The 24375-nt window shown below is 40.3% G+C and overlaps 1 protein-coding gene across 1 annotated transcript; it reads left to right on the plus strand.

Annotated features, from left to right (window-relative positions):
* The first annotated feature begins 909 nt into the window (after window positions 1–909).
* LOC116728613 (SH2 domain-containing protein 4A) lies at window positions 910–21550 on the plus strand. Its single transcript, XM_032576854.1, has 7 exons — window positions 910–1037; window positions 1763–2250; window positions 7767–7914; window positions 8038–8140; window positions 9999–10037; window positions 12332–12617; window positions 20402–21550. Exons 2-7 carry the CDS (start codon window positions 2064–2066, stop codon window positions 20614–20616), a joined length of 978 nt encoding a protein of 325 aa, XP_032432745.1. The 5' UTR covers window positions 910–1037; window positions 1763–2063; the 3' UTR covers window positions 20617–21550.
* The last annotated feature ends 2825 nt before the right edge of the window (window positions 21551–24375 follow it).

Consider the following 24375-nt stretch of genomic DNA (forward strand, 5'->3'; position numbering starts at 1 on the left):
TGACTACCTCTTGAAGCTCATCAAGAAAATGCAGAGTGTGTGCAAAGCAGTAATCACAGCAAAAGGTTGCTACTTTGAAGAAACTAGAATATAAGGGGCATTTTCAGTTGTTTTACACTTTTTTGGTTAGTGCATATTTCCACATGTGTTATTCATAGTTTTGATGCCTTCAGTGTGAATCTACAATGTCAATAGTCATGAAAATAAAGGAAACTCATTGAATTAAAAGGTGTGTCCAAACTTTTGGTCTGTACTGTATGTTAAAATGTTTTTTGTCAGTTTTATTTTGTTATTTATGTATTTTTTTAGTAGCATGTTTTCATTTATTTCTGTCTCTTCTTTTCTTATCAAGAAAATATGTGTTTTTCTGGGACCTTTTTGTGTTTTGTTAGTTAGTTAGTTAGTTAGTTAGTGGTTTTCCCAGATTAAGATTTGCAAAAACCCTTATTCAGTTTTTACTGCTGTCACATAATCTAAGACGGAACATTTCACAATGCTTTTAGTTTGAGGACGTATGTTTAATTTTAAAAATGTTATGTTACCGCCCCTGATGATGTGCAGAAAGCCTTGAAAAAGAAATACTGTTTTATTTTGTCACCTTTTAAAAGCCTGATAAGAGTCCAATAAAGTGCCAATGATTCTGCGGGGTGTCATATGTTTTAGCTGTTTTAGCTGATGCTAGCAGCTCTGTGTTAGTTATGATCAGGGTGAATTCCAGATGTGGCCTGCAATCTTTAAATGAAGCAGTTTTCCTCTCATCTCTTCTTTTTAATATTCCCAAAGTGTTTCCTGGATTGCAGTCTTCCAATTATTTGAGATATATGTGTGTGTGGGCGTGTGCTTGCGTGTGTGTGTGTGTGTGTGTGTGTGTGAGAGAGAGCAAGCGAGCCCGTGGAGAGGGAGGGAGGGAGAACCGTGGAATGCTGTGACGTCATCAGCCAGTCACACACACAAAGACGAGGAGGACCCACAGGCTCTCTGACTCTCAGCTCAGTTAGCACACTGTGCTGTGGAGCGGCGGCTCTCTACATCCCACTGTGAGTACTTGAACAAATTCTACCCTTTTTACCTTCTGTTGTTCTATCACTCACTTTCCTCCCTCACATTTCCTGTTTCCCCCCTGGGTTTCCCCTCTAAATGCCCCCCTCCTCCTCTGCAGTGTGTAGCAGACAGCAGTCTGTATCCCACTAATGTGTCAGTTTGAGCAAAACCTTTCTTTCCCTCCAAGTGTTGTTACTGCTGGTGGAAGCCTTTGTTTAACTTATTATCGCAGAGAGCAGAGGAGCCAATTTCACTCCCACTGCTGGGAAGACTGGCCCACATGCTCCGAAGATATGGCCAACTTCTTTATGTCCAACAGCTGACCCCGAACATGCTAAAATGGAGCTGCTATCATGCTTAGCTTGTGGGGAGACAAGAACATGGTTTAGTGGAAGGGATGCGTGTCGGGGAGGGGGAAGGAGTGAGGTCGGCAGCTGATGACAGAATCGCTCCCGTTCCTCTGGAATCTCCTCCCATTCTTGACATCAGCCTCTCTGTCGGAGCAGAAGCAGGCTTTGGGATCTTCCGTGTTCTTGAAGGGAAGAACAAGATAAAAACTGGTGTATAATTTTAGACCAAATGATTCCCAAAAAAATTCAAAATAAACAAAAAGGAGAAAGTGTGCAAGACGAAGTAGTCTTTCAAGAAATATATGTAGCATTGCATATCAAATTGAGGGAATAACATGACCTTCTATATGTTGTCTGTTTTTTCTCCATAGATTTCCCCCCCAAAGATGGCCTCCAAAAATCTGATGTCTTAGCAGGGCAGGGAGCACAAAAAAGAAAGGAAACAGGGTTTCAAGTGTGTGTGTGACATTGTGAGAAGATATGCATGCGTTGTGATTCATAGAGAAAAGTTTGTGTGGGTTGTTGGTAGGCTAAAGAAGACAAGAAAATCTAACAGGATGAGACTATAAACTGTCACCTCCAGCAGTCGACCCATGAGACCCTCTCTCTACTTCTCCCAGTTACATTAGATAAAAAAAAAATATATATATATATATATACCCCGCCGCCAAAATGCTGCAGCAAATTTTAAAGGACATGTACATCGACCCCGACGTTCTGGAAGCTCTGAACGAGGATCAGAAAAAGACACTTTTCTTGAAGATGCGCGAGGAGCAGGTCCGACGCTGGAAAGAGCATGAGGAGAAGCTGGAGAGGGAGGGAGGCGCTGCCCAGTCGAAGGGGACAAAACCAAGAAACGGTAACCACGCCGACCAGACACTGAAATGTTTGTGTTCAAAATAAGCTCAGAATCCTTTCTAATAACTTTCTCTCCTCGCCCCCCCGCACCCCCACACAAAACTGCATGTGTACACCACATGCTCTATCGCAAATCAAAAACATTTCTGTACAAACTCACTGTATAAACTGTAAATGCTAGAATCCCTGACCCAGTGATCGTTTTTTTGTGATAATTGTTTCACATCTCTTGTTTTCATGTAGTTGACCAAATTCTGGCTGTGGTGAACATCTGTTCCAGCTCAGCACGATTGGACTTTATTCCCCTGTTTTGCTTCGGTTGTCGTCAGAAGCAACTTTTTTTCCCCCATGTCACCCTATAGGTTTTCTTTTCTTATTGCATTAAGGTCAGAGGATTTGGCTGAGCTCTCCATCGTGTTAATCTTGTTGGTCTGGAACCAGAATGCTGTTTTCTCACTGGTGTGTTTGTGTTCATTGTTTTGTTGGAACACCCATTTCAAAGCTATTTCCTATTCAGCATAAGGCAGCATAACCTATTTTTTAGTGTGATGTTTTCAAACTGAACGCCCGATCGCAGAACATCTGATCGTAGTTTTGACACCACAGTATGAGAGACATGTCTGTACCAAGATACTTGGGACCCTGAGCTTAAAAATACACATGGATTTTTCAGTGTAATAAGTGACATTGCTTTAAGTTCTTTAAAATGTTGCACCTTTCCTCTTCAAAACAAAGTGTTTTGGATTTTTTTCTTTTTTTTTTGCCTTGGATTTTGATGATCATCTTCTATTTACACACAGGCGATAACGCAGAAACCTTCATCCTTTTGGCTTTCCTTTGATCTGTTCAAACAGCACTTCTCTGTTTTCTTCCACATTGTTGTGTTTTCCGTTTTTAAAGCCGCTGAGATCATGTCAGCTGAGCAGCCTGTCAGTTTTAGCACTTCTTTGTGTGTTTCCATCTTTTCGATCAACTTTGTAATCCTCGTACGATGCTCAGGTGCTTGTAGAAGAATGCCCCATAAAAACCTTATTGAACTCTTCCTGTCTTTATGCTCTCATATCGGCCTCCTGTTTGACCCCTCTTTGTTCACAGAATGAAGGACTTCACCACACTATTATTTTTTTTTTTAACACATCCCCTTTCGATTATTGATTTTAGTCACACAAAATAAGCATCTCTCCTGGTGTGGATTTTAAGTCTGTAGGTTTTCTGTTACTTTATTACACCTACTAGTGAATTATTTGCAATTTATCAATCTGAATCTACCAAAAAAAAAAAAAAAGCGATCGGATGGCACGGGCTGCCGCTGTATTGAACACAGCTGTACTTTGATACGTCCTGTCTCTTTAAAGAAGAGGCTGCACAGCGGTGCAGTTTGTCACTCAAACCACCTGAGATCCTCATTCGAAATCCCTTCACTAAAGATGTTTGTGCAGTCTCCTGCAAAACGCCTGATAGGCTCACAGACCTCGAGAAGGGGATTGTGGAGACGTCTGTGCATTACCTGTGAAATGTTCCCTAAGCCGCTGGTTGTGCTGTTGCCGCTTTAGCTCATGTTCTCCATTCTTTAAGCAGCTGTTTGCAAACATACTCAGAGCTGAAGCAGAAAGCACGGTGAATACCTCAGGGCCGTAAACAAGTTCCCCCCTGATTAATGATGAATAAACTAATGTTAGCATTTCACTCACAGATGTTCCCACTCTGAAAAGTTGTAAATACGCCGCAGCGAGTGTTTTACGGCAAATAAAAATGTATTAAAGAAGGTCAGCATATTGTCTGACATAAATGCCATTCATAAGTATTCAGTGTGTTGCAGAAGTATTCACACCCCTGGAAACCTTTTCACTTGTTGCAACTGTAAACCTCTAAGCATTTTATGCAGATTTTATGTGATAGACCAACACAAAACGATGTAGCATTGTGAAAGGCAAAGAAAGGACTGAGTGGTTTTAAAAAATTCCCTACTACAAAACTATAAATTGTTTGTTTTTAAGAATTAGGGCGCCCTTTGTAAGTCTTTTGGGGTAGATTTGTTTATGCAAAATCAGAGACTGAACATTTTTTCCATTCTTATTTGTAAAATAGCTCAAACCTTTGAGCTATTTTACGAAGAAGTCAGATTAGATGAAAAGCATCTTAAATTCATAAGTACTGCCAGAGATTTAATCTCCTAACTTTATCATTGAGCTATCTGCCGTGTTCCTTGGTCATCATGATACTGTTTGTTCACTAATGGTCTCTAAGAAATATCAGTAGTCAACTGAATTTATCCTGAGATTAAATTACTCCCTGTGGACAACCATAAGCAGCTGGTAAACTGGATTTTACTGTTTTTAACAGTGTATCAGATGATGAAACACTTTTTAGATTTTTAATCATAAAAGTTTTGAAATTCATGTTTATATGTTTTATTTTTCTGTTTCACAACTGTGCCCTACTTTAATTTTTGTCTATTAGACAAAAAAAAAATCCCAATAAGGTACATCAGGGTTTGTGGTCGTTACATGAAAAATTGTGAAAAATTTAAAAGGGTATAAAAATCTTTACAAGGCACTGTGCATTTTATTTCCAGGTTGTTTTGTGATGGGTCATTTAACAACACATTCCAAAATGCACGGTTTTGTGTAGAACCAAGCAGGAAGCAGATGCTTGATGAAAATACTGGGAGGAAAAAAAAAAAAAAGAAATCTCAGCAGAGGGGAAATTACTCATTTATTTCAAATAGTATCCTTGTTTATCAGGCGCAACCGTTGGAGTTAACAGACTGAAACAGTCAACAACTGAACAGCCAGGAACTCGGGACGCTGCTCTGCAGAATGTGGTCAGTCCACATTTTGTCTCGTTTGTCCTTGTCGGGAGCGATAATGCGAGAAAGTGTTGTGTAATAACCCGGACACAGCAAAACGCTCTTTTAGGCTATTTTCACAAGAGAAAATCACAAAATGACAGCACGACCTACAGTCACTTAAAAGCACATCGCGGTGTGTGAATGAACCTTTCTGTCTTCTCGCTGATCACAAGGATCTTCCTATAAACTGCCGCTCAGAGTGAAGGAACAGTGGCCTTTCTTTGTCTTTAATGGCTGATGCAGCTGTCCTTTGCAGCCTCGCAACGGAGACTGCAAGCTGAGAACTCACAGTGGCAACGCTTCCATTCGCCTCGTTTTCCCTTTTCCGTTTTTCCTTTAGAGGAAACAGTGGCTGTTGTGCTGCTGTGGGGGGGGAGAAATAGGAAGTGAGTCAAGACTAAATCCTTCAAACAATTAGCAGAGAGCAAAACAGGAAGTATGCTGCAAACATATGTTTAACTATCTAAGTAGATGGAAAAGTTCTTTTTTTTGTTTTTTTGTTCACAGAATAAAGTTTGATGTTTCTCTTATTGACACTGTGAGCTCTTGTTTAACCCTGAGGCTTTTCTGATTATGTGGTTAACCTGACTTTTATGCTTTATCCTATTAATACCTTCAGTATGACGGCATTCCACTCTATTTTTGTGTTTATGCCGACAGACTGCTGACACACAAAAAAATGTATCCGGAACAATTTAGAAAATTCCAGGAAAGACTGGAGAGCATTCAGCACATTCCCCAGATAAAAAAAATCATCTTATTAAATTCTGCTTATTGTTATTAGAAATGAGAAGCCGACACATTAAATGAATCCGGTGTGCACCTGATGCATCACCTTTGTTTGTGAACGCCGTGTTTTCGCTGTGATCCTGGTATGCTGGGTAGGAATGCGATCGACAGGGCAGACTGGTGCAACCAGCTCACCATGAATGTATGTTTTCACCCAACAAGCTCTCGCCCTGGGATTGTGTTGGCTGTGCTATCTGAATAAATTGACTTCTCAGCTCCCACAGTCACATGGCAGTGACACGTGTTTGTTCAGATACAAGTGTCCACATGCCTTTGTGCTGCTAAATCACACAAAGACAACTGGAGATGCCGGTTATCTATCAGTGCGTCTTGGGTTAAGAAGATGGATATTCAGCTTTTAAGTACTGGTCAGAAGTGATGATGGGAGGAAAACCAGTGTGGCCGGGTTTTTTCCCCCGGCTTCCTGATCTGTTTACATAGTACATAAACCTTCTGTGAGCTGAATCAGTCCTACAGTTGCCGTCCTGAAGCGAACGTCTGTTGATCATATCTTCCATTCCCAGCAGCCATTTAAACAGAGATTCACATCAGATACACTGTTGATAGGTTTGCAGTGTTTCTCAAACAATCAGCTGAGCAGTAGCCAATCAGATGAGGCCAAGTGTTTGCGCAGGCATTCATCTGCAATGAGTAGATGGGAAATCTGCAAAGATTTTACCAACAACAAGAAGAAAAGAAGTCATGAAAGGCATGGGACAGTCTAGAATTGGCTGTAGTAATTTTCAGTTTTGAAAAAAATGTTTGAAAGCAAGATCATGTCCAACGTTGCTCCCTTTCTTTCTGATTTGCTCCGGTTACTCCGTCACCTCATTAAACTGACTTAAAGCTGTAGGAGATGTATGATGGGAAATTAAATCAGGCTTAAAGCCGTAACTCTCTGTAACCTTGATATATCAGAAACCAACTCTTGCTAAAGCCAGTCTAGCCCATCAGAAGTAAGGATGAATTTAAAGCTCTGAGAAACTCTCTGCTCCAAAAAATGAATGATGAAAAAATATTCTTAGATTTTTGTCAGATACAGATAAACTCACTATAAAATTTATGCAACATTAGGGAGAGTTATTGATTGAAAAGTCAATATATCCTCAATGTTAAACATAAAACTAGTCATATGCAGATTTCTGCCTTCCAATCAGATTAGATCTTCAGAAATACCAGACAGATCAAGGATTTTATTTTAATAAATGATACAAAAATGTAATAACTGATTTTACAAGCCAAGACAGAAAGAAAGACTAAATTTTAACTATATTTGAGTGTCATAAATCAGTCAAGAAATGAATAATGCTGGATGGCTTGATTCAGAATGGTTCGGCAGATATCACATTCCTAAAAACCAGACATTTCAGCTTTTTAAAATAATTTTCTGTTCTGCACCATCCTCTCTGCAGCACAGAGAGGATGGTGCAGAGAAAAAGAAAAGAAAAAGAACGAAATCCCCCCACCCCCCAACTGGACCTACCGGCACGCCACTGACTTCAAGTGTGTACGGTGTGTGTTTGCGTGTGTGTAACAATAACAATGTGTGCGGCCACGGCCGTAAAGAGTCTCTGGATGTCATTTGTTTACCCTCCTAACTGACAGGTTGTCTGAATTGTGTAGAAAACGAACCCAATAAAAAATAAGAAATAGCAACGACACTGATGTTTGTCGCTGGGTGGTTTTAAGAAAAACTTTATTTTTAAAATAAATTGAGGTGATTGATAAATTTAGCTTTCAGTAAGTCGTCTATCTTTTAACTCTTATATTAAACTATGATGGTATTGATTCAAAAACTAGCTTCAGTTACATTTAACAAGTAGTAATTTTTTGGGAATAGAGTTGTATAACTGTTTTTTTTTTTGTTTTTTTTACAGCCAACAGTAAGAGTGTGAGCTGGCTGCTCGGCCGGGATGGAGACGTTTCAGTCCTTGTAATCGGAGAAGTGGATGAGCTGACCTCCAAATTCATCAACTCTGCAGCCGTAGACAAGAAGTCACCACCAAGTCTTCAGAACAGCACGCAGTAATTACTTCCCGTTAATAAAACAGATTTTCTACATGACAGGCAGTGAACAACTCAGAAAATTAAAACCACATCAGTGTTTTTTCCTGTTTTAAATTAGAATGTGATGTTTATACTTTACAGCCACCAAACTACCTTGAAGAGCATCATGGTCACACAAGAGGTCAAAAGTGAGTGTCAGCACATCCCTCAGAAAACACAAGCAGAAGTCTCCTTGAACTTAAAGGTGGGTTACTCTTAGAAAACCTTATTAATGACTTAAACGTTGGAGACAGAGAGGAAAAAGAAATTCAGATATTTTTGTTTCCCTACATTTTTTGTGTGATTATACCATAATTCACTCCTTGTACAAATGTTAGCATATCATTGTTAACACATGAAAAAAGCTGCTTAAGTAAAAAAGAAATCGATTTTAGTTAGATTTTCTTGACTACTCCCATTGTTTCATCCTCTTACTTGGATTTATGTCAATCAGTAAAGCTTTTTAGCATAGCTTTTGAAAAACTAGTTTCCTTTTTAAGTCTTTATTTTAAAGTTATTTTCATGCACTAGTGAATGCAGGTATTTTTTTGTACAGCTTATTTAGGAATGTTTATATTTTTAAAAGTTTGAAAAGGCACGCTAAAAATGTTGATTTGTAGATTTCTAAAATGCAAATTTTCTGAGAATAGAAGTAAATTACAAGAAGAAATTATTAAAACAAGCTATTAAAATTATTAAAACTTTAAGACACACACTGAATACTTTTATAATTCTCTGACACAAACGTCTGCTGCAGGAATCTTAAACTAACATTTTATTTGTAGGAATGTTACCCTACATGTTTGATATCAATTTTGATTTGGAAGTGATTCATTTTGACAGCAAAGAATGTAGTTAAAGCCGACTAGAAATTAGTCTGTAGCTTCATTATGTCACAACAATCTGCCAAACAGGAAGTGATCATAAATGTTGCTGCGCTTCCTTCTGAAAGTACGTGACCAAATAACATATTTTATTGGGAAGAACATTTTAGACCAGGTGACTTGGAAAACTCTCTAAAAAGAAAAAGGTTTTAGACAAGACAAAACTCAGCCTTTGTGAATACTGTATGCCAGGCTGCCACGTCTGGACTCTGCAGTTTTTCTCCATTCCTTACACAACAGCTCATCGTCTGTCAGATTTCCCAGGAAGCTTAAACGACTCTTTTCAAGTACAACCACTTATTCTTGATTAGTTGTCAATCCTGGCTTTGATTTGGCCACTCCAAAGCCTTCACTTTGTTGTCTTTGAATTTTTTTTTTTTTTAATGAAATCTCCTTTTAAGCTGTAGTTATGTTGCATACTGAGGTAGATTGTCCTTGTGAATTTTAGACATCTTATACATTTCTCCACCTTCATAGGTTTTCCAGAATCTGCTGCAGGGAAGCATCTTTAGAACATGATGCTGCCACCACCATGTTTCACAGGGGAGACAGAGTGTTTCTGCCGATGTACAATGCTTTTACCAAACATGATGTCTCTCTGGAGTTTTCTATCTGTTTCAAATATATTTGCTTTTGGCATTTTTATAAAGTATTTACTTCCTTACAGATTTTCTCCTTTTCTTAACAACCTTAAAAGTTTTAGATCATGACAACATTTTAAACTCAAAGATAATCTGAGCAAATATGCAGAGTTCTTTGAAATGGGATCTTGTGCTCACACCCTAAAATGACAAGATCAACATTTGTAGATAAATTAGTCCCAGAAGACCAGCTGTATGTTTCATTTCTGGGGTAGTTGTATTTTAGTAGTTCATTTTTTTTAATAATAATAACTGGGCACCTTCTTTCCCCACATTGGTGTGTTGTCATGGCAACCTTGCACACACTGAGCTGCAGTGATCCAGGTCTCATCTGGCCTGAAGCGGAAATGAGAGCATCTCACGCCGTGTCTGGTTTTCACACATCATTGCTCCCAATGCTTCACGTCATTTTCAGAACTTTTAAGTTTTGCTCTATTCTTCTTCCGCGTTCACTCTGCAAATGTAGATCAGAATACCGCCTCACATTTAAAGTGCAACCTTTTACATCAACTAACAACGCTCCTTTCTCTCCCAACAGGAGAAACGTGAGGAAACCAGCACTTTACGCCCTCTGCCGGTAAGTTGGAGCAACTGCATTCAGTCTTTGTTCCATCGGCCCTCACTCCTGTAGTGCCCTGGTTAAGCCCACAGGTGTCAGGTGGAAAGCGTTCACTTTCAGCAGCAACTGAGGACCCATTGTTAAACTGCTTCGAATTTTTCTCAGATTCTTATACTGTTCCTGTTTAATTTTCTGCAATGTGTAATTAGACTCAGACATTTTGTGAGGGAGCATCTTGTTTTAAATGTTTAAGTGCACTGGTCTTTGTAATAAACAGATGATTTACTGTGCAGCAGTCCTTTTATAGACGTTACTCGCAGGTCCCCTTCCTCTGGAGCAGGAAATGTCTGTCAGGGCCAGTTGTCCCTTTGCTCCCTGCCTCTTTCCAGATCGTCTTTCTCTCCGCATTCCCTCTTCTCTGTACTCCGTCCGGTCTAAACCCCCCCACCCTTCATCGCTCACTCTGGGGTAGTTGGGGCAGTTGTATTCAACTGTCCTCCCACAGGCTGCATTATCTTTCCAGACTTGTCTTGTCGGGGGACTGTGCTTCCTATCTCCGCTCGCTTTCTTTCTGTTTCTGTGTTTATGAGTGTGCAAATGATGTGTGTGCGTGTGTGTAGGTATGTGTGAGGGGGTTGACATGAGACAGGATTTCAGGACTGCCCCAGAACAGATGGTTGATGAACTTGATCAGGGAATTAAAACGCCAGAGAAGGAGAATGCGTCAGTCGCAGATGGATGGGATTGTGGAACAGTCCCTTGAGATTTGGGCGAGCGAGTTTGTTCTGCGTTCTTCTTTTTTCTTTTCATTCCCCTCTTTGCCACAAAAGAAACGTCTGTACCTCGAGTCCACAAAGTCTGGGCCAGCCTCCTCATGTTACATCTCAAATTAAAATGTCATCAAAAAGTTAATTTCAGTTATTCAGTTCAGTCATATAGATCCAATTATATAGATTGTGTATAGAATCTCTGTTTAAGTTCTATAATTATGGCTTACAGCTGAAAAGACACCAACATTTAGTTTCTCAGAAAATGTGAATTATATCTAAAAACATCAGAATAGCTTTTCACCAACACATAGAGTCCTAGACTTTGTATTTTTCATTTAAGGTTTTTCATTTGACACATTTTTAATTGTATTTGTTTATATACTACTATCTACACTGAAAAAAAAAATAACACAAAATCTTACAAAGTAATGAAAATTACTTTGGTCCAGTTTCTAGCACAAATATCTCAGTAAACTTGAAATAAGACAAAACTAACTTACAAGTAACTTATCAGCAAGATATAGGAGCTTGTTTTTAGTAAAAAGTTTGACAGATAATTTTACTTATAACAAGACTTTTTCCCATGTTACAAGTAAAATAATCTTCCAATCGGACTAGTACTTCATTTTATTATTTTTTTTTACCAATATTAAGGAAGTATTGAAGTATCAAAACAAGCTCCTACATGTTGCTGATAAGTTACTTGTAAGTTAGTTTTCTCTCATTTCAAGCATACTAAGATATTTGCGCTAGAAACTGGACCAAAATTACTTGGTAAGATTTTGTGTTTTTACAGTGTGATGACTATTTTAATGGATATTTCAACTGATAATTGCTTTTTGTGCCTTTTTGTACCTTGATGTGGTCATTGTTGCTAATACGACAGTAAACTAACTAAGTAATAACTGAGTCTGGTTTGACTGTATTGTCCTGAAGGCCACTAATACAGCAACCTGGACATTCTGAACACTTCAGCAGAGAGGCTCATTGCCTCCAGAGCGCACTGCACTGATGTAGTAATTTATTTATGTCAGTCTTTTTGTTATTTTAAGTTATTGACAGATAACTTAATTCCGATCTCTGCTGATCCCCTCTTCTTTACGAAGTTTGGTCAGTGTGACAACCCTTTACCAAATCCTGATATTCAATGTGTTTCTTATAAATAAAGTGGTTTGTTTCTGGAAGGAGGAAGGAGCTTGGTTTTCTGCAGCTCATTTCATGAGGGACGGCGGTCTCATTCTGTAGGCGGAGAGCTGTTGATTAAGAAGGCGTAAGACTGGGGAGGAAGATTAGCAAGTCTGCTTGATTTTCAAGTCGCCTTATAATTTTCTCCCCTCACATCCGCAAACTCCGAGTCACTGGTCATAGCCGTGTCTGTGTGTGTGCTTCGGTACACACAGAGCTGTCATTGGATAGCTGTAATTTAGTGAATCATTGATCCCGTGATTTAATTGCGCATGACAGTATTTCCACTGCATGTGATTTGGTTGTCAACACTGATCTTCCTCTCTGGTCCTCTTTGTGTCACTCCTGGCTCTGCAGCTCCAGGAACAGGCGTCCGGTCCGACGGAGGTGAAGCCCGTCTCCCAGGCGCCCCTGAGCTCCAGGCCACCCACGAGAAGCAACGCCATCATCGTCAGACCGGCTTTTTCAAACCCCACGCCGGGCTGCATCAACGCCAGGGCCGACCTCGGAAATCTCAGACTGGCATCCTCTACGCCATCCTCCAGCAGCGCTGTCCAATTAGAGTCCACATCAGCATCCACCGCTAAAGGCAGCGTGTGCTCTGAGAAGCCCCAGAAGGCCCAAGATTCACAGGCTGGGAAAGGTGAGTGAGCATGCGGCGCCACAGATAAAGGTAAATGTTGGGTCAGATGTCAAAATCACTTTAGGGAGTGATTGTTGTAAGCCTGAATGTGGATGACTTGCACACTTGCTGGAGCATATCCTGGTTTACTCTCAGATGATGCACACAAAAAAAGACACAGAAAACCTTCCATCATTAATAATCCTTCCTGTATGTCACTTATTATAGGCTCACACATAGATAGAGAAGAAAATTAAACATTGGCAATGAAACAATCGTCAACATATTGAAGATAACGTACAGTTCCTTACAAATGCATCGACACCCTCCTAACTGATCCATATTTTATGGTCTCAGTCTGTTTTATTGCATTTTTATTTGACAGAACAACACAAAGTGGAGAAAACTTGTGACAATATAGGAAAAGGTGTTTCATTGTCCCCGAGTAGATATTTCACAGAATTGACTTTTACTACAATCCCAGCTGCAGTGGTATGTTTCTACCAGCCTTACACATCTGGAGTCAGAAATTTTCAGTCATTCTTGTATGTAAAACAGCTCAAACTCACTCAGGTTGGATGTAGAGCATCAGTGTTTTCAGTTACTCAATTTAGGCCTGGAATTTGACTAGACCAGGGGTGTCGAACTCCAGTCCTCAAGGGCCGGTGTCCTGCAACTTTTAGATGTGCCTCTGCTGCACCACACCTGAATAGAGTAATTAGGTCATTAAGGCTCTGGAGAACTGATCTACACAAGGAGGAGGTAATTAAGCAATTTCATTCCAGTGTTTTGTACTTGTGGCACATCTAAAAACTGCAGGACAGCGGCCCTCGAGGACCGGAGTTTGACACCTGTGGACTAGACCATTCTAACAACTTACGAATCTGCTTTGATCCCACTGGATCTCTGGCTGTATGGGTTATGCCTCTGGGAGGTATACTTTCATCTCTCATCTTTGTAGCTTCAAACAGGTTTCCTTCCAGTATTTTTCTGCATTTACCTCCATCCCTCTTTTCCATCAACTTTGACAAGCTTTCCTGTTTCTACTGAACACAAGCAGCCTCAGGACGTCTTACAGATTCCTGTCAACAGTAGTTTTCTTCAGTCCACTTTTCCTGATTTTTAAAAAGTATGTATCAATTTGCATTTCAGCTATGTGCTACTTTATGTCAGGTGTATGAAGTACATTGAGGGTTGTGGTTGTGACGTGACAAAATGTAGAAGGACTGAAGCTATATGTGTATCTATGCAAGTCGCTGTATATGAGAATCCTCATCAGAATATCTGCATAACGCATAAGAAAAACAATGGCTGCTGAGAGCTGAGGAGAAACAGCCTGAGCAAAGTTCACACTAGAAACGGATTTCTGTGCTGCAGTAAGGCGGAGCGATTTATTTCTCTGAGCCCTGAGCGCTCGCCAAACAGTGCCTCAGCCTGCTGGAATCCGCATGGACTGGCAAAGAACCAGGGGCCTGCCAAGAGAGGGAGGAGGGGGGCAAAATGAGTCTGCGATTTGGCCCTTGCTACACACCTGTATGTTTGGTTGCATCCCCAGTGTTTTATTTTGGGAAAAGATTGATGAGATGCAGCCCAAAAAACAAAAATGTTAAGTTTATGGTCATTTGATGTGTCAACATAAAGCTGTAATTTGATTTTATTCTTTAATGGATTAAAATAAGGGAAACCATTTTTGTTTAGGATGACAATTTTTAGAGATAAAAACCCCATAACAAAATAAAAACTTTCAACTCTGTTTAATCCATTTTGAATCTAAAAATCTTTTCCAGATAAAAAGACAGAATTTGAATTTCTTCCTGAAAGATATTTTAAATATTGCAGGAAATTTTTACAGACAATTCAATCATTTTTTATTACAACCCATTATTCACGTTCAAGATCTGACAACTATTCAGCCTCAATTGACCCAAATTTGCAAAAACATTTGTTGTGTGAGGGTGAAGTTAGCACCACCTAGTGGAGAATTGTGATATTAGCGAAGGGAAGCTGAGCTGGGGAAAGTGTCTCATTCCCACAGCGTCCCTCTGCTGGAAAAATCCTCTTCCTGCAACACCTTCCTTTCCATATCCTGCTGCACCTCATTGTCCAAATCCGTCTCAGACTACACAGCTGGGAAGTGACACAGAAGTTTGATCACTAGGCATTGATTTAATTTTTCTTTACAAAATGTTGCAAAAATAAATAAATAAAAAAATAAATAAAATAAATAAATAAATAAATAAGAACATTTGAATATTTCTGTGTATATATGCTTCTTTGGGGAGAAAAAATACAAGCAGCCATTATACTGACTTCATAGCAGAGAATTCCTCAGGCGACAACAACAAAAACTGAAATAGTTTTTTTTTTTTTTCTGTTACTTGATCCTGGTGAATCTCTGTGGACTCTGAAGAGTTAAAAACTATTGTTTGCTCATCATATTGTCCTCCAGATGAAAATTTGGTCTCAATCGCTTTGCTCGAATAAGCCAGTTTATAGAAGGATATGAAGTGGGTTTTTTCTTTTCTTTTTCTTTTTAAAAAGGAGCGGTTCTACACAAGAATTAAAAGATGCAAATTGGAAAGAAAGCAAAGAGGATGTTTTGCATGTGGTTAGGGGTTGGTAATTCGAGGACAGCGTGTAACACAGATTTAAGGAGAGACGGCAGTTTGAAGGAACAGCTGTTGTGGTGGGCGGGTGAGTTTCTAGTGGTCTGTAACCGTCCTGAATGAACGGATCGTGACTCTGGACGACGGTTTGACCTTGACAATTGCAGGAAGCTCGTTCCTCTGGGAGGACGAGGCGAACTGAGCCTCAGTTGTTTTCGTTTGAATGGAAGTACTGACAAGCATTCCCGTTAGCACGGAGAGGAGACACCTACAGACCTAACAGCGACATGGCTGACTGTTGTGTTAACATGGACTGAGAGGAACTGGACTAAAGGTGCTTTAAGTTAAGCAACAATATTTTAACATTGTGTAAAATAAAGGAAAAGACAAGAAAATAACTGACTACTAAACATTACATCTACAAATTAGGAAAGAGTGTAAAAGCAATTGCGTGGTCATGCCTCAGTTATACAATTTTAGTAAAATAATACAAATGAGGAAACCATTAAATGGGGAGCAAGGGAGTGGAAAAACATGTATTTTTTCAAATATCAAAAGAGAATATTGTGTCTGCTTTCAGGTGTTCTTGCCTGGCCTTTAATGTGTTGCCCAAATGTCAGGGAAGCCTCTGCACCCTCAGTTCCTGAACTGGACCGAAGTTGTGAAATCCTGAGTGTCTCACTGATGTAATGGCACAAATGGTGCAGAACATCAAATACCGACTCATTGTAATCAGTTGGAAACCGCAATACTCTCGCCCTAATGAATCCAAAAGAAGCAACGCACTTTTTTCTTTCCGTTCACATGACCTATTTAACACATAATAGAACATGTGAGTGCTGACTGTTCCAGGAAATTAGTAGGAAAACAAATGCCATCACTGAGTAGCTCTGTCTTTTGCTGTTTTTTTTCTTTCTTTTTGTTCCTGCACAGATGTGTCAAGTATAATCTGATTCAGTGAATTCAGGGCTATTTGATGCTGCTTTAAAGACATTTAGTGCTGTGGAAACAAGTGTGTCAGCTTGATCTGAAGTTAAACTAAGATTTGCAGTTTATGTAGCGTGTGAGCTTTGAGAATAGCTCCATGAGCGATTTTTCAGCACCCATACATTTGCGAGAGCGTTTGCGTTTCAAAGCTACTCCCACTCAGTCCGCTGGCTTCCCTCTCCTCTGTCTTCACCTTCAGAGGAAAGGACAGGCATTCCAGCGCCGCTTCCCAACTCTAGCCCTGGGTGACGCTCAGCCAGAGCCGATAAGTGACAGGGGCCCCAGCCCCCCACACAGGAGCCAACGCTTCCACACGCACACACACGCCTACACCTACACTTCTCCTCCTCTCCTCCTCCTCTCCCCTGCCCTTCAGTCCACAGATGTGCTGCTCAGGAATTCTGCCCTATGCCCCGCTCCTGCCCCATCCCAACCCCCTCCCCCCCCCAACCCCACCCATCCGCCCCACACAGCTCCTCCTCTTTTCCGGCCAGAGACGCAGAGATCTTTAAAGAGATAGATTGGCGTTTAATTTATTTATTTTTTTGCTAGCTTACTCATCCTCCTCGTGTTCCCTGTGCTTCCCACATGCTGTCCCGGAAGGTGCTGAGCAACACTTAAAAGCTCAAGCAGAAGATAAATTTGTGCTGATAACTAATTTAATGCTTATTACATCGATGGGAGTATTTACAGGATTTACAGGGAGCCTCAAACACAGTTTCTGTGAGCAGAGATCAGGGAGCAGCTGCCCAGGAGGGTTTCAGGCAGGAAGGCGTGGAGTTTAAGCATTTTCTGGGTGTGTTGGGACAGGTTAGTCAGGCTACCTGAGGGAAGGTGTTGGTCTTTTGCCTTAGATTTTACAGTGAATGCCCACAACACCAGTCCTCCTTCTCTACTCTCCGTTTTTCTATCGCTCCGTCTCTCCATTAAGCATTCTGCTCAGACCCGCGCCGAGTCTCCGAGCTCAGAAAACTGACCGCGGGTGTGTGCGTCTGCCTCCGCGTGCGTGCGGGGTGCGTGCCTCGATGTGTGTCGGCCTCAATTGCTGGAGCCTATCCAAGGTTTCCGTGGTGACCGCACAACACAACGAGACAATCAGAGGCAAGCCCACGCAGCGCGGCGAGAGGACATTAACACAGGAACCGTGGGGTCAGGGGGCAAAGGAAGGCAGGGCAGGACATGTGGGGAGGAAGATGAGGAGAAAGGTAGAGGGATGAAGTGTCACCACAGGGAGAGGGGCCAAAACCGAGGAAGAGGAGAGCGTAAACAACAATAAACAATAAAACCCCCTTAAAGGCTACTTCAGGTTTCCTCCCTTCATGCCTGCAAGATGTAAAGCGCCTTAAAGGTTTCCTGGCCCCCAGGTGTATCTGTCTGTGTTTTTGGGCTTTAACAACCACCTCTGTGCATGTGCAGTGCCGGGGTATTAGTCAGAGATGGCGGCATGCATGACTGAATCCGTGAGCAGCAGGGGTGTGTGAGTGTTTGTGTGCGAAAGAGCATGCACGGACCTGAACGATATGTGGCATGTGCGTCAATGTGTGCATGTTTTCACTCTGCTGCGTGCGTGTGTCGGCGTGTGTGTGTGTGTAAGAAAGAAAGAGAGCGCTCGTGTGTCTTTCTGTAGCCACGCACTCGGGTACTCTCACATATCTCTGTCCCCCAGGGGACGACGCTAAAAATATGTGGCTCCTCAAGCCTTCTGGTGTCTGAGCAGCGTCTGTCTGCTCGCTCCTCCATTGCCGTCCCTGCGGCCCTCCCTCCCCTATCGTTCGTTACTCTCGTTCCCTCCATTCCCTCCATTCCTCCCTCAATTACAACCCTCTTCCAAAACATGGCACCGTGGCGAGCACGCACACACAAACTACGCCCAGCTGTGTCCCCGCTCCACTTCCAGCGAGGATGACCTCTGCTCACCCACGGCTGGATGGAGGGAAGCGAAGGAAAAGAGAAAAGATGGAAGAGAGAGAAGGAATATAGAGAGACGACATCTGGAGTAGGGGAATGGTAGCTGCTGTTGAGCTAGAATCTTACATTTGCGAAACTATCTAAAACTATAACTGTGTGTTTACTTTATTATTTGCTTTGTTTTTTTGATATACTGATGTGAGTGTTAAACCGATTCTGTGATTTTGTTTTTATTAATTTACTCAAACCCTAGATAAAAAGCCTTTATATAAAGGCTTTATTGAAGTACCAATAATCTCGCACTGAATATTTTAGAAAAATCCACCCTTGAATTTGAGTACATTCTGGGGTGTGGGGAAAAAATGTTCATGTTAAGAAGTAATTGTTTTAACGATAATGCAGATGGCATGATTGTTGATACTCCTGTTGGTAACACTTTGTACCTTTTGAAAACAGAACTTAATGTTCTCAAGTATAATTTCACAAGGTTGGATCATACCAAGAGAGAGAGAGCGGGGCGGGGGGAACAGGAACCTTTGACCATTAACAATCTGTCTCGATGGTGTAGACTCCTGTTTGAAACAGGTTTGGTGCTGCTGATAGCTTTTCCAAATCAAGTTGCTACTCCAAATTATTCCACAAAATGTCAACTGGACATAATGCAGTTCATATCAAAACAAAGACCAAGCGACCCAAGATTTTTATTGAAGGTCACTGCTTTTTTTTTTTTTTTTTGTGTTCAGAATGCTCTATCTTCTATCAGGTTTGGAAGAGAAATTGGCCCACAGCATCATAGGTTCTCCTCCATACTTGCAAGGATTTATAATTTGTTTCATGCCACACTGATGTGGAAGGATTGGTACTATTCTCATCTGTTGGAACACATGGTTCCAGTTAAAACCAAAGTTTAGTGAACTTTACATGTTTACATTTCTGACGGTAGAAACAGAAAAACTTTATTACCTCAATCCCAAACATTTTTGCAAGTAGATGGTATCTAATAAATATTTTTTTTCTCTGTGTGTAGTGAGGAGATGAACGTGGTTCCTTGCTTCACCTAATGGCCTTTGGCAAAGTGAAACTATCCTGGCAGCAAATGTTCTTTAATTAAAAATACTTATGTGGTTATTTTAGTGTTGGATTATTCTACCAAAAATAAAAACTGTTTAAAAGCTTTTCACACGGCTGTATAATATAATATATTGTTTTTGTTTTCCATTAATGTCAGATCTAATATTGCTTCTTGAAGAATCCAGAAGTATAACTGTTATTGATTATATTGGGCTAATTTCTAAGCTATTCACTTGAAGTTTTTTTTTATTTTCTCTTTAATTGTCCACCCAAAAATCTGTGTTACTTTGTTTTCTTATTTCCTGCACGAATTTCAAATTTCTCATGTGTCATGATCCTGGGTATTACGTTATAAATTTAACCATTCATTTATTCCTAATTGTGTTTTTCTCCCATTTCTACCTCCATTGCTGCTGTTGGTGTGGCTTTAAATGCTCATGTATATACTGTACCGGCTTTACCTTCCAGTCTGCCACCATCGCACGTTGGTTACGCATTTGGAAACCTCTGACCTGACACCTGTTGGGAGCTTCTTTGTGACACCTGAGAGCTTTTATTCTGATGCCGGTTTTTCTGACACTTTGCATAGCCTGAAGATTTGTTTTTTTTTTTTCCATTTGATTTTCTTTTAAGTACTTTTGATTGCCTTAGGTATGAATGTTGGTATTTAAACAAACTGGCATAGCCTTGCCTGAGTTTTATATCAAAATAATAGTTTGCACTAAAACTGTAGCTATAGTGTCTGTGAGACAGTCTCCATTATGGCAAGAAATATTGCGCGTTTTAATAATTCATGTAGGGGGGAACCGATAGCAGTTTTTTGGCCGATCACCAATCGTTTAAAAGCCTGACCTGCTGATTCAGATTTTGGCAAATACCAGTTTATTTATTTTTTCTTCGCCGACACTGTGACACAGTCGTTGGCAACAGTGGGGTGACTATTATTAACAGCACACGTGCAGACGTGACCTTGTGGGTGATTGTGTCAGTCGGCCCTCTCCCACGGAGGAGCAAAAGGGGGCAGGGAATGATTTTCAGACTTCAGTAGAGGTAGATCAGTTTGGTTTCACATGTAAGTTTTGGCCATTAATCCGAGCACCAAAAATGAAGGAAATCTCATCCGATCAGCCGACCAATTTATCGGTGCACCCCTAATCTCATGCCAGGACTTTCAGGACTGCACTTAAGAGTAATCATCCTTTGTTAAAAGTGACCAAATCTTTTCTTTTACAGATATTGGCGCATTGGGAAAGTTTCAGAGGGCTGACTCAGCAGAGGCCGGGAAAGCATTGACTGCAACAGCTTGCACAGGGCGCGGCCGGGTGGCTCATCTGATGAAAAACTTCAGTGTTGACAACCCGGGACTGGCCCCGTCCCACGGCCTTAAGCCACCCCTTCCCACAAAGCCTGACCACTTGCGCCTAACAACCACGCCCTCCGTCAGGTAATCCGTAAACAACAATAGACGCCCTCTCACCCGGGTCCTAGAGTCCTTCTGCTTGAATTACTGCCACACAAGATGATGTAAGAAACCAAATGATCTCTGTTGCTCTGTTTCCAAAGCCTAAACAGGCAAAGGTTTAAATGTAAAGATTTATTTTAATATCAAATGCTGCAGTACTGTAAATGGTCTTTGTGGGAAAGAAATTCCAAAAACATTTGATTGTATTTGAATATTATGTTTTGAAAGTGGCAATTCTTTTACCTATTCCAAAAAAAATCAACGATTTTTCAAAAGATTTTTCTTGGATGCTTTCCACTTTGTATGATGAGGAGCGATATTTACAGTTTAACTTAATTAACACAATATAATGTCGCCGATTACATAATGTGTTTTGATCAATTTATGACATTTTCATTTTCTCCTAGCCACAAACTCAAAGCGGTGGTATTTTCCTCTTGGTTTTTTGTCTGTTTCAACAAAAGAGAAGGCCTGGGGAGGCACGGAGGGGTGAAAGCAGGTACAGAAGGGTCCTCCCTCACCTTAGCGTCTCCTCCCAGAGGATACTGTTGGCTTGTTTATTTGTCACACTGCAATGTATGTCTCCCTCCGCCACCTGGCAGGAGTCTCACTGCGACTTGTTGTGGACCAATGACAGTGCCAAACGCACACTCATCTGTCACTCCCAGTGGATCAAATCCTGGCAAGTTAGACAGTTGGTGCCAAATAATCCAGCTCTGTGCTCTGCTGTTCTTTTTGCCATGCCTATTTTTGAGATGTGATTGGTTGCCGTTGTTGTTTTTATCTTTTCTATATGGATGCACATTTTGTAATGGGGAATTTGATATTAGTACAATGCTGTTTTTAAATATGAGGTATGTCAAAATCTCTGATGTAAAGGTTGAAGGGTGCAGTTCAATAAATATAATGTTTAAATCACATTTTGTAATGTATGAGTTTGCTCTCTGTCTCCATATGCATTAACCAGTGCTAATATTTGTTTGAATATGTCTGATGAAGTTTTCACTTTGACTTGACGAAGCTTCTTGCATAATTAGCTGCATAGATAAAATCAAAAATATCTTCTGAACCTTTTAGGCATAGTTAAAAAATATCCAGTAAGTTCAGGTTGTTGTTTTGGCGAGACATTACCTTAATGTTAGCCTGCTTCAGTTGTCGTGTGTTTGGGGCGACCTGTTGCAGTCATGTGCAGTGAGATCCGTGACGGATAATGTTCAAACATATAAAACCCAAAATAGTACCCTTTTATTTCAGTTTTGACCTTAATCAAATCACTTGGTTTCAAAAGTTTTTAATTCCATGCTGTCCAACAGGACAAAAGATTCAAGGTTAATGTAGATGTTTTTTAAAATTTAAATGTTAGCAGTTTTTTTTTTGTTTTTTTGTTTTATTAAAGTTGAAAATAATGTATGATCTTGCGACAGACTGGCGACTTGTCCAGGATGTACCCCGTCTAATGTCAGCTGGAGATTGTCACCAGCACCCCTCCCAAACCCACTAGGGACAAGGGTGTTAGAAGATGGATGGATGGATGGATGGATGATCTTACCTTTATTTGTATAGGAAGTCCATCTGCCTCCTGTTCTCCATGAATATCTTCAAAATCATCCTTCTTTGCGTTTATTTTCAAGTTTTTAGTCTTCCCAGTGTGTAGATAAGCACCTGTTGCCCATTGTAAATATATGGCTCAGTGCTGCCCCCTATCAATGTGACACTGTACTTTCTGCCTCACCCTGTTCATTTGCAATGCCCTTTTAAGGCCAACCTGAGAGATTAAACATATTAGACAAACTGTGTTCATGTCTAATTAAACATGTATGTAGGTGATGCAAAGGGAGAGAACAATGGGAATGAACCTACTGTCATTCAGTGTGTGTGATACAGCACATCACTGCCTCACCTCACTGTTCATCCATCAAACTTTTTGTGTTACCATTCCCCAAACAAGCCCCTGCTGCTAAGGGGTTAAAGGTGTTCCTTTTTCAGACAGGTGTCTCTCTGCCCTGGTTGTTGGAAAACTGGCCTCATCATGGACAGTGACACTGCTGCTCCAGCAGGTTCCAGTTTATGGCAGGCTGGAGGCATGGCGGTTCCAAAATGTACTCAAATATCTAACAATTTTCTTTACCTGTGAGTGAGTTTTGAGGAGTTTTCTGGCAAAGCACTGACGCACAGTAATAATCTGTGCTGTAATTTAAACTGATGGTCCTGGATGATCCAACCACTTGTGTAAACAAAAAATAAATGGTAATAATTAATTGCTTTAATCTGTATTAATCAGTCTAACTTGTGGTAAAAGTTATAAATTGTAAATAAGCACAATTACTAAAAATAAGCTAACATGTCTTGTCAAGGTAAGAAATTCAAGTGAATGTTTTAGCCCGTATGCATAATTTTGACCCTCTAAAGATTACAGAAAATCCTTCATTAATTCAAATTTGCACACCAAGGTCCAGTTTTTGTGATCGTTAAAGCTTGTTTATATACTGCACCCTGGGAAAGTAGCAGTTTGAATAATTCTCATAAAATGCAAACTAATGATTTTTCAAACATTCATGACAGTATTTGACAGTACTCTCTGATGTTGTAATTTAATTGATGTGATCTAAAAAATGACGTATGTTTAAATCTTAAATCATAGCATATAGATTCACATTCATGAACTCAGTTTGAATTTTTATTTGAATCGCAGCAAAGTTGTTTACCTGCAGTATGCTTACTTTAAGGCAGTCTGTGCTTAGTTTTCAGTATGGCTCTCCACGTGCAGAAAACAAATGTTCAACAGTTTCCATCACTGAAATAATGATATAATTGTCCTGACCTTGTTAAGGTCAGTATTTATAATTCAAGACAAGATGGCTAGACTAAAATGGCATCCATGGGAGATTTATCAGGAGAGAGCCATGTCAGACATTTCCCAAAAATCATCTACAGTAAATGATTTCAGAAAGAAATTTAGACTTTTTGCGTTGGTGCTTTAGGGTCTGGATGATTTGCCTTTATTGATGGAGCCATGAATTTTGCTCTCTTGTAGAAAACCCATGAAGCTTGTAGAATGTCAGGCAGGCCTTCAGTCTGGGACCTTAACCTTAGGACGTTGGTTACAATAAGACAAAGATTAGAAGCAGAACAGTGAGTAAATCTTTAACTTTCTAAAATCAGAACTTCTGAGAAGCTTCTGAAATAGAGTAGTCGAAGTCTGGACTTAAATCCAATAAAGATGCTGTGGCATGACCTGACGAACCGACGTACTGAGACAATGAATGAGGCGGAATATCTTTGGAATATGAAAATTAATCTCCTTTTAGTCAAAAGCTCCTTACAAACCGCTAAAAGCGTAGTTCAACTCCCTCCTCACTTACAGTGGAAATGCAATAAGCCTCTGTACACATCTGATATAAGTCTAGATGTGTATCATTTTAACAAAAGCCTTGATTACGACCCCTTACATTGAAACTTGGAACCTAATTGGAAAATACCAAGACACATTACTTTCTAAAAACTCTTTATGATGAGTAATGGTTAACTGCGAGAGGCCCCTACTGCATCATTAACAAACTCAGATGGAGGTCTTTCTTTGATGCCCGAGCTAAAGATATACTTAGAATAAATTGTGAGATATAAACCAGCACAAATGTATTTTTTAAAATAACTTACATTTTAAAGGACAAAAGATTGGACACTGTTTTGTTAGCCCACTTTTACAAATGCAGAAAGACTTTTAAGAAAAACGGAAACGTTTCAT

The sequence above is a fragment of the Xiphophorus hellerii genome, chromosome 11 (assembly GCF_003331165.1).
Source record: "Xiphophorus hellerii strain 12219 chromosome 11, Xiphophorus_hellerii-4.1, whole genome shotgun sequence".
In the NCBI taxonomy this organism is placed as follows: domain Eukaryota; kingdom Metazoa; phylum Chordata; class Actinopteri; order Cyprinodontiformes; family Poeciliidae; genus Xiphophorus; species Xiphophorus hellerii.